This window comes from Haliotis asinina, chromosome 1 (assembly GCF_037392515.1).
Source record: "Haliotis asinina isolate JCU_RB_2024 chromosome 1, JCU_Hal_asi_v2, whole genome shotgun sequence".
NCBI lineage: Eukaryota > Metazoa > Mollusca > Gastropoda > Lepetellida > Haliotidae > Haliotis > Haliotis asinina.
The window spans coordinates 64,316,293-64,333,060 of record NC_090280.1 but is presented as its reverse complement, the minus strand read 5'-3'; the positions used below and the strand labels follow the sequence as shown (position 1 = coordinate 64,333,060).

The window sequence follows — 16,768 nt, the reverse complement described above, 5'->3', positions numbered from 1 at the left end:
AAACAATGACGGTACTAAGTACTATGAAAATATGGTAACTTTTACTTGGTTGAGAGGTGTTTGGTAAAGTACGGATTCTGAGTTGATGAAGTATATAACCTGTACCACTTCGATTCATTTAGTAATATATGTGGAAAGGTCGTTGAATGTCATTTAGAAGTGATGCACATAAAGGCTGCAAGTGTATGGATGTCCGCCTCGGAAAAAAATGCTTGAGAGTTGTGAGTAAGCTTTGTTATACGCCGCACATAGCAATATTCCAGCAACAGAACGGTGGAGGACACCCACCGGTTGGGGTAACTCTCTCTCTCTCTCTCTCTCTCTCTCTCTCTCTCTCTTTCCCCCTCCTACACACACATACACACTCTTTCACACGCACGCACACACACACACGCACACGCACACACACACGTGTGATAGTCGCCTCTTCCGGCAAACACGGGTTTCTGAAAACCAATTCTAACCTGGATCTTTACGGTTATCATGCATTCGTATGTCCTGTTATTGAACAATTTAATGACCAATTCTGTTCTTTCACCACTAGGTACAGGTAAAACAAAGAACAATATGCTATTGTCGTAGTAGCTGTAGGCTGTTTGTTACTCGTCCTGAAAACGGACACCATCTGTTACGGGAAAACTGAGACTAATTTCCCTTCCAGGTTACTGAGGACCAGTTCCAACCCGATCTTCACGCGTCGTAAGTATTGCTGCTTGTTTTAAGAAACACCGGATCACGAGGTACTACGTGTCTCCACTCACGGTAGTGGTTTATACATTTAGGCCTCCATGACCCGGGTCACTGACTGCTTGATACACCGAGTACACCCTTCCTACCCCAGATAAACCTTCATATGTGTCTATATGGGCCACAGTTCCCAGAAGATATCATTCTGTTGAGGTTGTCGTTTCGTTGCTGTAAATGGTCTCATGGATGAGAAAACAATGGTCAGGCGTACTCACTGAAATATACGTTCTTTTGTATCAAAACCCATTCTCATGCAACTATGAATTTTAAAATTATGTACCAAGTAGTTCAAATCAATACGGCCCTTGGATATTAAAGAAAATATTTACGCCATGAAAACCCACCGACCTCATGAGAAAACGCTGGTTGTACGTACTCACTGGACCAAATATGTTCCTTCGGAGTAAAATACCTTGCCATCCGATCATGTCACAAATAGTTTCAGTTATAAAGGCCTGTCGTTCCTTCTTTTGGAGGAGGAAATATGTTACGTCCTCAAATAATATATTTTTCATCTCAAGTTCAAAACTTCTCTCACTCATGACAAAACAATGGTTGGGTTGCGAGTTTTAGTGAAAAGGAATAATGAGTCATATCATGAAAAGAGGCTGTTAACAAGATAGTTTGTCATATTTTTGTGTTAGCATTAGTAAATTAAATATTTAGAAAATCAAATGTGTGTCTTCAAGACATTATTTGCATGATTTCTAGCACAAATATGACTTTAAAAAGAGCACATGATTTCAGTCCTTTGTGCTCGGTGTAATACCATTGCCCATACAACTTGAATAATATCTGAGGAATGAGGGCATCTAAAGGAATGTGGGTAGCTATAGAAATAAGGGTATCTATAAGAATATAACATCTATACGAATGAGGACATCTATAGGAATTTGACATCTATGGGAATATGGGTGTCTACAAGAATATGACCTGTATAGGAATATGGACATCTACGAGAATTTGACATCTATACGAATAAGGACATCTATAGGAATATGACATCTATAGGAATGTGGGTATATACAAGAATATGGTATCCATAGGAATATGGACGTCTACAAGAATATGACATCTGTATGAATATGACAAATGTATTAATCCATGAATACCAATGTGACCTTATGCCGGCAGCGCTGTCGTATTATTGTAAGTCGCTTCAACTTTCAATATGTCCTCGACACAGAAGATAATGTATCCTTGTCGCTGTGTTTTTTATGCCATTTTTATGTCCCTTACTTCTCGTAACCAACCAGATGGCGTCACCGCACAAATTGGATTTTCTGAACAAAATATACTGCAATGAAATAGATCATGCTATCTAATTTCACAGAAAAAAGGGTGTAGCAGGTTTTGAGGCAGATACCGAGATAATGTGTTGTGTCTAGCAAAAGCTCTCGTGAATCTACTGATCTACTCTAACGCATACAAAGCTTAATCCCAACATAGAATCGACTACAACCACACTCCTCTCCACCCCACGCAATCCCCAAAATAACACGCACACACACACGCACACCTCCACCCCATGCAATTCCCCAAATAACACGAACACACACACACACACCTCCACCCCACGCAATTCCCAAAATAACACGCACGCACACACACACACCTCCACCCCATGCAATTCCCCAAATAACACGCACACACACACACACACCTCCACCCCACGCAATCCCCAAAATAACACGTACACACACACACCTCCGCCCCACGCAGTCCCCCAAATAACACGTACACACACACACCTCCGCCCCACGCAATCCCCCAAATAACACGTACACACACACACCTCCACCTCACGCAATCCCCAAAATAACACGTACACACACACACACACACACACACACACACACACCTCCACCCCACGCAATCCCCAAAATAACACGTACACACACACACCTCCGCCCCACGCAATCCCCCAAATAACACGTTACCCCACAACTAATATCCCCCGCTCTCTCTCTCTCTCTCTCTCTCTCTCTCTCACACACACACACACACACACACACACATTGTCCCACACCTAATACCACCGCTCACCCCCTAAAAATGCTCATATACCCACAACTCCGGTTCTCCCACATTGAACCCACACACACAAACGCTCCCCCAGGGACACACCCAATGAAACCCACACTCCAACGCTCCCCTAGCGACACACTCATACCGAACCCACATTAACCCCACAGTTGACCCCCATATTCACTCCAACGACAACCCCCACACAGTTTCACCCCCTCAGATTATTCGTGTGCTTCCTTAATGTCAGCTGTCAACGATATCTGCCGATGTTTGAAACCCCGTTATGTTGTATTGTAAGTGATCAAATCCCATGTTTTCCGTTACATTAAGTCGTCATTTAGTCTTCCTCCCTGGAATGTATGAAACCAGGCACCAGAAACAAGAACAAAACTAGACGACATTCAACATATAAATACTTTACTTTTAAAATGGCTTACTGGATGATTACAACTGCAAAATATTAAATATTTACACTTTTAGGGTTCACGTTTCAGTTTGTTCGAAAGGCTATTAGACATTTTGGAATATGTTTTCCGGTTGGCTCGGCAGTCGTTCTGTGGAACGGTACATTTAATAATGTGAAAATGATGCTGACGGTAAATTCCCGTCAATGATTCCATTGCGAGTGTCATGGCAGATAAATTTACAAATGAAAAATGCAATGGAATCAATTATACATACACACATGGGTAAAAGAATCCTTCTGTTTATCCTCAATTCCTTCTCAACTTTTTTCGGGCAAGAGGGTTATGGGAGATAGCATTTGGAGAAAGTCCATAGTCCTTTATATTTTCCACGAGTCTCTGACGTATGGACAAGCCACAAACTGATATATACACTGTATAAAATGTGATCAAAACTAAATTTATTTTAGGTATGTTCTTTTTGACAGTGTGTGTTATGTAACAGATGTATAAGTGCCAGGCCTGAGTGGGTTTGTGCGCTTTGTGCGCTTGTGATTCGGTGCCTGACTCTCTGAGGTTTTGGGTTCGAATCCCAGATGGGACTCAACCCATCACAAATACCAGATTTTGTACTGAATTAAGAAAGTGTACTCCCAAACATAACACTGACAACTTTCTAAATGGCACTGTGTATTTAATGTGTGCCATCATGCCACGGGAAATATATTTTTGTTCCTGTTGTACGTTACCATATGAATAATTATGCTGAAGTACACTGAATCGACCTACCATCAGTCAACATTTGATTAACGAAAACAAGTTGATCCTGTGCCATTTCTGACGTTAACACCGCGTCAAGTGATTGTGACATGTTCGTAATCTTGTGTCACGAGCTGAATGTTCAGGATATTTACGTTCATGACTACAATGCATAGCGGTTTTTGTCAAGTATTACACCGGCTGCCCGCACTGTTAGGCAGACATGACGTTAGGCAGCATAAGATACTGCAGAGTGTTCTCTTTGTAATATTAAAATAAAAGATTCCGATTTATGCACATTCCGTAATGAAGAAAAAAATCTATTTGTTACTTGTAATGGGAATGTGAATTTGTGCAAAGCTTTTGTTATGGTTAATCTAATCTTGTGAACTCACTTCGGAACTGATAGTATTTTGGCTGTAACAAAAATATTTTCACTGATTCTGTTGTATTGTTAAGAATATATCAAATGCAAGCTTAATTCTACTTGACCAAATATTGCTCAGTTAAGACGTGAGTGGAGATTGAGATATACTGTTGTAAAATGTATTTTGTTTGACAAAAGCTGCAACGTCGAATTTTATTCTAAATAGTTCTAGGATGATAGTTTATTTAAAGACGACTGAATTAATTTTACTCTTAATTGATCTATGCGCTAATTACAAATAATCTTGTGCATGTGTGTCGGGTGAGTGAAAGGTTTGTTTCGTAAACCTGTACACCTGTATCCCATTAGACTGCTGCTTATCTTCTGACTGAGCGGTTCCCTGGCTCCTGACTTTGAACTGTAGCGGATTCAGAAATACAATCAAAATTACAAAACAAAACTAACTAACTAACCAACCAACCAACCAACCAACCAACCAACTAAAGCAGCACAGCGTGAAACAAATGGCATGCAATTACCTTCTATTTTAAAACGTAATTCTACAACCAGTGACATTCCTGTAACAGGAGAGAAAAAAGATAATGTTAGTCATCATAACATCAAGAATTTATCTGGGGAAAATATATTGAACTGGGGAAAGTCACTGACATGTGATTTATTTCTCCTCTTGATTTTGAATATTTAACTTGAATAGGTTATCCAAAACTTATCAGTAAGTGCTTATTTCATGTGTATTTGATGACATTTCCTTATGAGTCTCCTGAACGAAAATACACTCATGGCTGGAAGAAAGTCTACACACATGTTGGATAACCGCTGAAAATAACATACACAATATGTATTCCTTGGTAGAGGATTTCACACGTCTATTCAGGTTTGTTCTGAGCCCTAATTACCCAGATCAATATGACCTTGTTGATCCTGATCACAATTTGTAGACCCTATATATTTTAGCTACGATATAAGGACCTGCAGAAAACAAAGGCAAAAACTGCGGGTCCGAGTGATTTTCAGTCTGCCTCGGACCTATGGGTCGATGTTAATTTCAAACGTTGCGTCTATTAGTCATGTTTTGGACTGAATTTTTGCAGTTTTTCGGACACTGTTTTCAATCTGGTGACATAACCATAGCGAATATAATTTGTCTGCAAAACCAATTTTCAACTACGTTCTTCCTTTAGCGCTAAAATGTACTTCACCTACTCACTTATGAACGGTTTAAATAAAACATACATTACTAGCACCAACATACCATCAGTTAATTAGAAACCGAAAATGAACTGGAAATAGTTTCGGTTTTTAATTTTGAAAAAAGAGGCATATTTTTCTCCGTCATTTTCAAATTTAATACTTAACAATCTTTGCATTTGTCATTAAAAAGCACCGGTATAGAAAACTATTATCTCAAAACTAATAATGTACTTACCTCCACCATGATGTGCGATCATGTTGAATTTCTAGACACGCATATACCATGAACATGTTTTAGTTAAAAACTGTTTAAATGATGAGCATATTTAGTCTTTCAACAGAATGGGCATTGCTTAGGCCTGAAAATGCATACACATTGGGTTTTAATAAGGGCATAGTCTTTTTCGTGTGATTTTGAACGTGTAAATAAAACATGAAAGCCTGCGTTCCGTTTAGGAATCAAACGCTTTAAAAAAAAATCTGGAGCTATGTTTACATCGCATGAGCCTGTTATAGTGGTTGCAAGAGTTTTATGGTCCCCAGGGAGTAGAGATTGATAATACGACATTCAATGACCAAGGGAAAAAATACCAGCGGCTTGAGCATGTACTATCGTTGCGTGGTCAGTCCTTAGTGTACAGTACACAACCCTGTGCACTCAAAAGAACACACGAATCCGATGGTGGCCACGTGATTACGTGCAAACACCTAGTTGCGGGTAAAGTAACATGCAGTGAACTTGGACAAAGTATTGTGACTATGTGTCCCAGTCCACTCAGCTCTGAATGGGTACCTCGTTAGGATGAGAATGCCACAATATCTAGATGCACTTAGTGGCTGCAAGAGTTGTATGATCCCCCTTGAAGTTGAGATTCATAATGCAAATGTGTTGTTGGGATTGACATCCAGTGGTCGAGGGGAAAAAATACCAGCGCCTTGAGCATGTACCAGTGCGTGGATATGTGCGCTATGTAAATATCCTATATCCTATACTGCGCTATATGAATATCAGATGGTATAGATACACGCGTGTTATATACTAATGTGTTTATAGGCATTGACTACACGAAGGCCTGAACCACTTATCAGATTCAATAGAAACGGATTCCATCGCACATTGTGTGTTGTGATCAGATAGTCTCACGTTGGGGTCAATGTCCCCTGTAGACAGACACGGCGGTAAAAGCACTGCAACGCACGCAACGGTGATCGTGATTACACCAAGGGAAAATCAATAAACAGTAAAGGTGATATGCATGTCACAGCCATTGTCAGAAGACACGGTGCCTATAACCTGTAATCAAGGACGTCTGTCTCGGAATCGGAAAACGGAAAATGACACTGAAAAGAAATCCCTCTTCATAAGAAAGATACACCAAATGCAGAGATGATAGTTGATAGTACGACGATTCTACACAAGTATGTCTTTCTGTATGACCATGAAACAGCCGGTGTTCGGGCAGGTAAAGCGGATCCTGCGTACATTATTGATAACGTTATAAACACACGCAAAGGCAAAGCGGTAAAATCTAAATTGGGAACTGCAACATCAATTTTAATTAATAATAACTGTGAAACAGTGGATGTTTCTGGAAGGGTTTGAATACCCTGCATACATTACTGCACACATTATAAACATACGCGAGGCAAACGGTGAAAACAACATACATAAATTATGTCACTATCGCGCCAGATTTACATATGGCCTGCTCTTGTCTACCAAAGATTATTTTGAAAGCTTCTGAGCAACAATCGCATGAAGCTCTTTAGAAATAGCGTACTCGATAGTATCTCATAGTTATGAGACCTCTGAAAATCCAGACTGGAATTGGTGTTCGGTAACCCGTGCTTGACATCGCATGGACGTGGTTCTCATATCATCGTATCCTATTGGCGTAGATCGACGCTCATGCTGTTGATCACTTGCTTGTCTGGTCCAGACTCGATTATTTACAGACCGTCGCCATATAGCGGGAATATTGTTGAGTGCGGCATAAAACTAAACTCTCCACTCGGTCGTTAATTCGGATTTCACAGGATTGTGTCCGATTTCAGCAATGATGCGATTATGGTTTTAAGGTTATCCCAATCCAATGTAGTAGGACTCATACAACTACAGTGGCTGCTAAACGCCATCGTAAGTTTATATCACGTCGCACATTTATATCCACACCTAATTCAATAGCCAGTTTTATATTGATATTTTAAATCAAAATGTCATTTTGAACTTGCAGTTATAAATATATCTGTCTTTTGTGTGGGCTTTTTTTATATTACCTTTATGTGATGCTTTAGATAATAACACTTATGACTTACTTTTACGTACGTATTCTGTTTTGATGACCACAAATGTTAGCCTGTATCCGAACTAGGGTTTGATGAACTAATTCAAAAATATCATTTGTAAAGGATTTTGCTAGTGCTGAAATCAGTTGTTAAAAATATGAGTCGTGTGTTTTGTGATTGTGCGGTTCAGTGATCCAAGTCATGCCAGCTGTGGATGTTGTCGTGTCGGAGTTGTGCAATGGACGGTTCCTGTAAGTGGTGTTTTATCCAGCTATATCCAATATTATCCAGCTGTACAACGCTCATGTGTTTCTTATGTAATCAATGAACACAATAATACCAAAAACATTCAGTATGCTTCTGCCATTCAAATCTTAATTATATTTATATTTCTAGGTTTTGTCTTTTAAATAATAATTTGCTGCATAGCTGTATGACTGAGTTAAATGTACGCCGCGTTTAGCAATATTTCAGCAATATCATGGTACTGTACACGACACCAGAACTCCAAAAAGCCATCTTTCACCTCTCTTCACCCCGCACCCCCCACCCCCACTCCAAATACACACCAGCTATAGGTCACCACCCCCCAGCCCCACCCCTGACATGGAAACATGCCCATCACAAACCTGGATTCGAATCGAATCTACATAAGTTTCTGAAATGCTCAATGGTCGCAACTTTGTAAGGCGAATTGAAACACCTGGGGTGCCTGAGCTACCCGCCCCCTTCCCCTCCAGCATCGACCCTTCCTTTCCCGCCCAAGCCTCAACCTCCCAAAGCACTGACCTTCTGTATAGTGCATAAAGCTGTTGCCTATGCATTCTACATTACATATTTCTGCCGACGTGGAAGTCACTGTCTCAGCCATAGACGTGCTCGCTGTCACAGTATTTGACGTACTACAGTCATCCTCTGTGGTCGTCAAATGACATGATCATAGAGAGTAAACCACATCGGTTTATATAAAAGACAGGAAAAGCCAGCCGGAGATCGATATTGCCTCGCATCGACTTAAACTCATCTGGGCACTCCGACCTAGTCTGTCGGGGTCATTGAACCATCGGGCGCTCACTGCGCACGCGTTTCCAGGGAATGATGAATATTCAAGGATGGCTTCGATTCTATATATAGGCATGATGCGATACCAGAAGGCGGCCAGTTAGTTCGAGTTGGGAGGATCAATATAACAGGCAAGTAACGCTAAGAGACATGGCGAGTCTGAGCTGAAAGCGGGCTATTTACAGACAGACATACGGTCGTGATCCACGGAGGTTTCTTGTACTGTTTGAAGCAGTCGGATGTTTCAGGTCGGCCGTCTGCGCGCTTCTTAATGTTTATGACGTCATATACCATCTGCCGTGAAGGAAAGAGATAAGTCGATCTCTGTGGGGAAAAAAAATAATCAGCTCATAGGTGGTATATAAAACACATGTTGAAAAAGACATAGGTTATTTAATTAAGTGAGTGAAACGTCACTGCGAATGTTCCATGTGAGTTTCTTTCTTTTCTTTTTATTAGTGAATATTCACAGTCTGAACATTGAAGTCTGGCGACTGCGTAACAGTAACAATGACATCGGAGACAAACTGTGTCTTTAACTAGGTCCATTACCATGCGACTACGTCTATTGTGCTCGTGGCGGTAGCGAATGCAATAAAGGCCATTCACGATTACATGATATAGAAATCATGACCTTCCAACAGAAGCGGAGCAACCGATCAGATTAAAGCTTGAAACTATACCCACAAAAGGCAGGTTCGGGAGTTCGCATAGATGCAGATAAATGCCGGGACCGCACAGATAATATCTGGCATTATGACGACTAAACATGAGTAGGAAAGGGAAATGAGATACGATGCAACATAGAGTGGCCAGAACCAGATACGACAGAAAACGACACGTGATACAGAATTATGTACATATATATAATGTTTTATGTCACGATAGATAAATCAAAACAACACGTCTGTGTTCATGCATAATGCATATCAGAATTATTTTATAATGCCACGATAGGTCGTAAATAACAAAGCAACAAGTATAATATCTCAACTGAAATATGCCATACAAGTCATTTTGAATTACAAAACCCAATGATTATCTTCATGTCACGGTGACACACAAACAACAATGCATTGAATTCTTACAATATAACCCTCCAAATACTGTATATGTCATAGTGACCTAGAAGCCCATTTCTGGTGTCACCGGCGGTGGTATTGCGGGTACGTTGCTAAAAGCGGCATAAAATCATACGCATTTACTCATGATGACCAAAAGCAACAATGCTCTGGATTCATACAATACAGTCGTTTAATCTGTTTTATGTCACGATAACCCACAAGCAACAAACAATAAATTCTTACAACATATCGCTCCGAAATATATGAATGTCATGATGACATACAAGCAAACAGATAAGGTTCTGACAACATAAACAGTGGATTTACTGTTATAATGCATCAATGCAAATGCTGCAATATTAAGGGTCTGAGATACCCGTATGTATTCATCGATGAATATAAGCACTGCGTTGGACACAAATGCATTAACAAAATCAGTCTTAACTTGACAATTTTCAGAGATGTCAGGGCGAAAATGTAGAACTCTCGAGTTGCAGAAATGTCGGGTGCATTGATTCACACATTGATTGATTCATCGCCCATCCATAAACACCCATGCGTTGAACTCATTCTCGGGCTAGATGGAGCCTTAATAGACATGATGCGCATACAGGTATACAATTAGTGACAGTTTCGCAAATCTTGAAAAGTATGTTTTTAATATTATGATTGTTTGCCGCCGGGCTTCGCGTCTTGTCGTTTTTAAAGGTTCTTGTTTCATTTTTGTCTCTGCAACTGCTAAGCTAATTAATTCGGGGACAGACCTCTCTTAAAGTTTGGTAGCGACGTTTTAATAGTGCGGTGACAGTACTTGATAGGTATGTGAGCGTGAATGGGAAATCAATAATTCAACTTGACATTACCTGTTGGTAGCAAGGTACGATGGTATACAGGCATGCCTCGGTTGCGTTCAGACAGACACACGCTGCACACGCGCTGTGACAAGACCGAGCCACAGTCGGGCAGTACTGTCACACCAGGAAGATCCGCGCCACCCAGGGGAATGCTGCAGTGCCCCCGGGATCAGGTGGAGACTTGGAGAAGACGGGAGGGATTTAGGTGGATCAGGGAGACCTATGGTGGATTTGGGAGGCACAGGGTATGGTGGATTTATTTTAGCATTACTTTATGCGATAATGATCGTATTTGCTTAACTGAAATTGGTAAATATTTGTGTGGACCATTTGCTTTATTTTTCGCATGGAGGTATTTTTGGAGATGAGGACTTAGATAAATATTATTTAAGCGGTATCTGGTTGTATTTTGTTATTGAATTCGATTTTGGTTGAGGGATTTCGCAGTGTTGACGTTGAAATGGCACCTTTTACTTTATAGTTTGGGTATCTATATTTCAACATGTAGAACAACATGTTTCTTTTGCGAAATATTTCATACTGTTTACTCGGAGTTTATTGAATATTTCGTTAGCGTATAAATCTATGTATACTGCAAGTTGTAAATGATCTTACGGCCGGGAACAGTAGTCATCACCTATGTCTGACTGCGCTGAGGATGAAATGAACAAGAAATAGTCATTCGTTGTCTACGGAAATACATTTGTGTTTTGGACCTTAATATGCAGTTGTTCAGCGACTGGTGCCAGTCAAGTAAGTCTTTCACAGCACTTAATAATATATCAAAATGTAATTTCCACGGGTAAAAGAAACGACAGTAAGTAAACAGTCTCGTTTATAATTTTCAGTTGTAGTCAATTGTGTAAAATTGTCACATATGGTTGTATCAAATATTTCAAAATGTCCTGCAACGCACATTAATCTTGCCGAAATATTTTTTGTCTTCGGTTCCTGCAACTGTTTGAAAAAAAATCCTATTTGATCGACACTGCTTTTGCCTCCATATGAACCGAATTGAAAGTCAGTAAAATATCTCCAAACCATACTGAGTTGCAAGTATTCTAGTCTCTCGGTGCGGGTCAGCGCTTGACATATTGCACAGTTTCAAAACCCTACAGCTGATGTATTTATGTGGTACTCCTCAGACAAGGAAGTATATGTGTCTGTACAGGCAGCTGTTACTGTATAGCTCTCTAAAGTCGATAGTTTTATTCATCGTTATGCGTGTTCTCGCGTGATTTGTTTTACTGGATGAGGACTGAGGTCACAATGACCTGTGTCAGTAACAATACCTTACATTGCCGATAGTAGACGGCCAATCTAGTTCCCGACTTGTGTTTCGGTGCATGCTAGGCAGTGTCACGAGTGTTTGCCGAAGGATCATTCACTGTATGTAACGAAATTTAAGTTGTTTTTGCTTTAGTCTACTTGGTAATGTGAACGTATGCATGTCTGGAAATGTTCGACTCAGCGGGTAGGCCAAGGCGTGTCGACTGTGTTGTAATTCTCTGTCTGTTTACGTGCGTGCAGATCGACTCCCTTCGTCTTCGTCTATGTCGTGTTCTGTGTGGGGTTATTGTGTCTTCTCTACTCATCTATCTAATATTCTGTTTGTGTATATGTGTGTGGGTATATTCTCTACTCATCTACCTAATATTCTGTTTGTGTATATGTGTGTGGGTATATTCTCTACTCATCTATCTAATATTCTGTTTGTGTACATGTGTGTTGGTATATTCTCTACTCATCTATCTAGTATTCTGTCTGTGTATGTGAGTGGGTATATTCTCTACTCATCTATCTAATATTTTGTTTGTGTATATGTGTGTTGGTATATTCTCTACTCATCTATCTAGTATTCTGTTTGTGTATGTGTGTGTTGGTATATTCTCTACTCATCTATCTAGTATTCTGTTTGTGTATATGTGTGTGGGTATATTTTCTACTCATCTATCTAATATTCTGTTTGTGTATATGTGTGTTGTATATTCTCTACTCATCTATCTAGTATTCTGTCTGTGTATATGAGTGTTGGTATATTCTCTACTCATCTATCTAGTATTCTGTCTGTGTACATGAGTGTTGGTATATTCTCAACTCATGTATCTAGTATTCTGTCTGTGTATATGAGTGTTGGTATATTCTCTACTCATCTATCTAGTATTCTGTCTGTGTATTTGAGTGTTGGTATATTCTCTACTCATCTATCTAGTATTCTGTCTGTGTACATGAGTGTTGGTATATTCTCTACTCATCTATCTGTTAAAACGTTAAGGGTTAAATGTGTGTGGGTAGATTCTCCCTTCGTCAAGCTAGTAATTCTGTATGTGCATATGTGTATGGGTAGATTCTCTAGTCAAGTATCTAGTATTATGTATGTGTATATATGTGTGTGGGTAGATTCTCTAGTCAAGTATCTAGTATTATGTATGTGTATATATGTGTGTGGGTAGATTCCTAATTAATCTATCTAGTATAATGTGTGTTTATATATGTTTGTGGGGAGAGTCTCTATTCATCTATCTAGTATTCTGTATGTGTGTACCTGTGTGGAGATTCTCTATTCCTGTAGCGAGAATTCTTTATGTGTATATGTGTATGGTAGATTATCTATGAATCTATCCAGTAATTCTGTATGTGTATAGTAGATTCTCTATTGATCTGTCTAGTAATTCTGTATGTATATTTGTGTATGGTAGATTCTCTATTCATTTATCTAATAATTCGGTGTGGGGGTAGATTCCGTATTCATCTACCTAGTATTCTATAAGTGTATATGTGTGTAGGTAGATTCTCTGTTCACCTAGTAATTCAGGATGTGTATATGTGTAGGTAGATTCTCTATTCATCTATCTAGCAATTCTGCATGTCTGTATGTGTGATAGATTCTCTATTTATCGGTCAAGTAATTCTGTATGTATATTTGCGTATAGTAGATTCTCTGTTCATTTGGCTAGTAATTTCGTATATGTATATGATTAATTCTCTATTCATATATCTAGTAATTCTGTATGTGTATATGTGCATGTGTGGATTCTATATTCATATATCTAGTATTCTGTATGCATATATGCGCACATATGCGAATGAAGATGTGGGTGAGAACTGATCTTCAGCAACTCATGCGTGTATTAAGAATAACGGGGTCGGGTTGTGAGAATTGGTTGACATGTGTCATAATATCCCAGTTGCGTAGATTGATGCTCATGTTGTTGATCACAGGATTGTCATAGAGTAGAGTAGTTGAGTAGAGCGGCGTAAAACAACAAATAACCAAAACCTGTGCTCGCTACCCCATAGTTTTGTAACAGCCATGTGTGTTTCCTCGTGTTACCAGGCCGGTATGATAGCCTAATTGTTAAAGCATTCGCTCGTCATGCCGAACGCCTGGGTTTGATTCCCCCCATGGGTACAATTTTTTGTGTTCGCCGCCGTGATATTGCTTGAATATTGCTAAAGGCGGCGAAAAACCATACTCACACATTTGTGACACCGTGATGGCAGAGGCTAAGACAGTGATACGTCTTTATATGTGTATAAAGATATATCACAGATATGAACACCCACGATGTAGCCGTACATTCAGCCTGCCACATACAGACCCTCAAACAAATATACACACTACAGCCCGAGCAGTTCTAAAATATGTGGCCAGTGTAGATCACATTTTCAGAAGAATGTCTCTGTGGTCTTTTTTCACACAATTTATGGATATAATTTTAAAGTAGACTATGTTCACGCCTGAGACTAAGTGTTAGTCTACTTTAAATCGCTTCCTGCCCCCTTCCAAGTCAGAGCGAGGTGTGAAAATTACAGTGGTGAACGCCAAACGGGGATACGAAAAATGTAAAGCTAATCAACCATGTTAGCAAGCATCGAGAACATGAGATACTGAGATTGTATAACCAACCATGTCAACACCTTTGCTTGAGGTTTCATCCGTCCACATAAACCCTATGTTCCAGTGAATGGAACCAAAATCATGTCATGTAGCATTTTCTGTATCAGAAGTTTATGCCAATCTCAGGCTTATCCAAAGACACGTTGAGTATAGTGTCTGATATGAGAAACACAAGTGTGTATACAGCAATGAATATTATTGCGTGATTAATTACTGCATTAATCTGAATATGTAAAGTCAAATAATCATTTACGACATACTCACGCAACAGATATTATTACAAAATTCGCCCTGTACATTAACTTAACTGTAATCTTTTCAACCCAGTTGGTTCTTACAAGCGTGTGGAAATTATAGACTGTATATATTGATAGAATATTTAGAGGTGTAATCGTAGTTGCACATATAGAGTGTTATTCACACACATTAACTGACCGTGTTATGTTTATAATATCTGAAGGAATATATACTACCTATAAAAGTTTAGACTCGATGAAAGCGCTCTCTATATGTCATGTATGTACAAAATTGGATTTCTCAACAAACATGGGGGAACCAACTGCAAATATTATTCAGGTGAACTGCACAAGGGTCATACATCAAATTTATTAAAAGCATGCGCAAATATTGCGCATGTGAACAGCTGCGTTTTTGGTCTAAACTTGTATTAAGAGTTCGCCAGTTGTCACAGAGTTTCATAATTTATTTAACTCTTGACAAGCGGTACGAGTTTGTTTTACAACGGATCAGTTCATAACTAAACCGTACGTTTAAACAGTAGGGAACATTTTGCAAAATCTAGTTTAGAATAGTTGAATGAAATACGTGGCTGTACTTACATTAGGGACTATTACTACTGTCACTTTTGATGGGTAGGAAATATTTTCTATAAAATGAAAAAAATGGAGATAGATGCGTTCTTCTAACAATCATCGACTCGCAATACCACCCCACAAAATCAGGAAAATGTACTGACCGTCTTAAAATGGATACGAAACATATCGATCTGTGCAATATATGCTGAGTGAAAATCGAAATATAAGCGTCATCTTGTGAAAGCAATTCTGTGACATAAATGCATCCACAATCTACCTGTTCAAGCATTTGTGTTAAAATGGAATACGGAATCTTTGACCCCTCTCAGGGCTTCAATTCAACACAAGCTCCGCCCACTGCTATATTCAGCCAATAGGGAAGCAGTAGCATGCTAGTGAGCGTGGCATATTGCAGTTAATGACAATTTGTTTTGATCGAAACATACACGCAAACAAATTTGCCGATGGAAAGACATGAGATCACGAGGCCAAACCGTAGTCGCTAAAATGAACAAAATGAATATATTTCAACAGAAAAATAGTTTACAATAAAAATTTCAATACGATGACTAGGAGACCTTAGACTGTTCATTCCGCTGTGGAAATCTTGTGAGAAAATAATCATGTAGCATTGTATATAGTATATAGAAATCACGAAATTATATCTGTGCTAAGGATCTTCAAACCTTTGTGTGTACGTGAGCGTGTGTGCGTGCGTGCGAGAGTGAGTGCATGAGTGCGTGTGTATTCTGATACACTTTTAGCTTCACTTTAGTATCAAAGGGACATTGTTCTTGTTTAAAGACACATGTTAATGTAAATATATAATATAACCATTTCTTGAAGCGTTGTTATAATTTAAGGAACCTGCGCTTATTAATGTAAGAGGCTGAATCTTGTAGAGTCTTTTGTGAAGAGGGTCACCAGGTAATGTGTACTTATATCTGGCAGCACCATGCATGACATGCTTCAGTAGGTGTAGACTAGTGTGGATATCCAGCATATGTCGTTCTAGAAAATGGTAAAACAAATAATGTAGTTGCATTTGAAAAATGTCCATTCCGATAACATACCACAGAAAAAGTTTCACTATGCCAGGGTGTTGGTAACTGTCGGTATATGTTTGATCGTATGACGGGTGACAAGCTGACCATACTACATGAGCACCATTACTGACCAATACACAATACGTGACGCTCTGGAATTTGAGTCTTTTTCATCTAAGTATGAAATGCTGTGAAAAACAGTTTTTTGTTCAACGCTGGATGT

At 39.3% G+C, this 16,768-nt stretch overlaps 1 protein-coding gene across 10 annotated transcripts in view; it reads left to right on the top strand.

The window, feature by feature from the left end:
- LOC137295893 (uncharacterized) overlaps positions 1 to 16,768 on the top strand; it is a 69,236-nt gene that overhangs the window by 41,877 nt on the left and 10,591 nt on the right. For 5 of the 10 annotated variants that reach the window (XM_067827503.1, XM_067827530.1, XM_067827538.1 and 2 more), the window contains one exon: positions 662 to 699. The exons of 3 other annotated variants lie outside the window; for them this stretch is intronic. Coding sequence is in view for 1 of the 7 variants with exons in the window: in XM_067827464.1 (XP_067683565.1) it covers positions 10,825 to 11,028 (204 nt within the window). In the remaining 6 variants the exon portion in view is untranslated. Of the gene's footprint in view, positions 1 to 661; positions 700 to 10,824; positions 11,029 to 12,029; positions 12,173 to 16,768 lie in introns of those variants that run through there. 2 more of the 10 variants (XM_067827464.1, XM_067827521.1) reach the window with 2 other exon arrangements.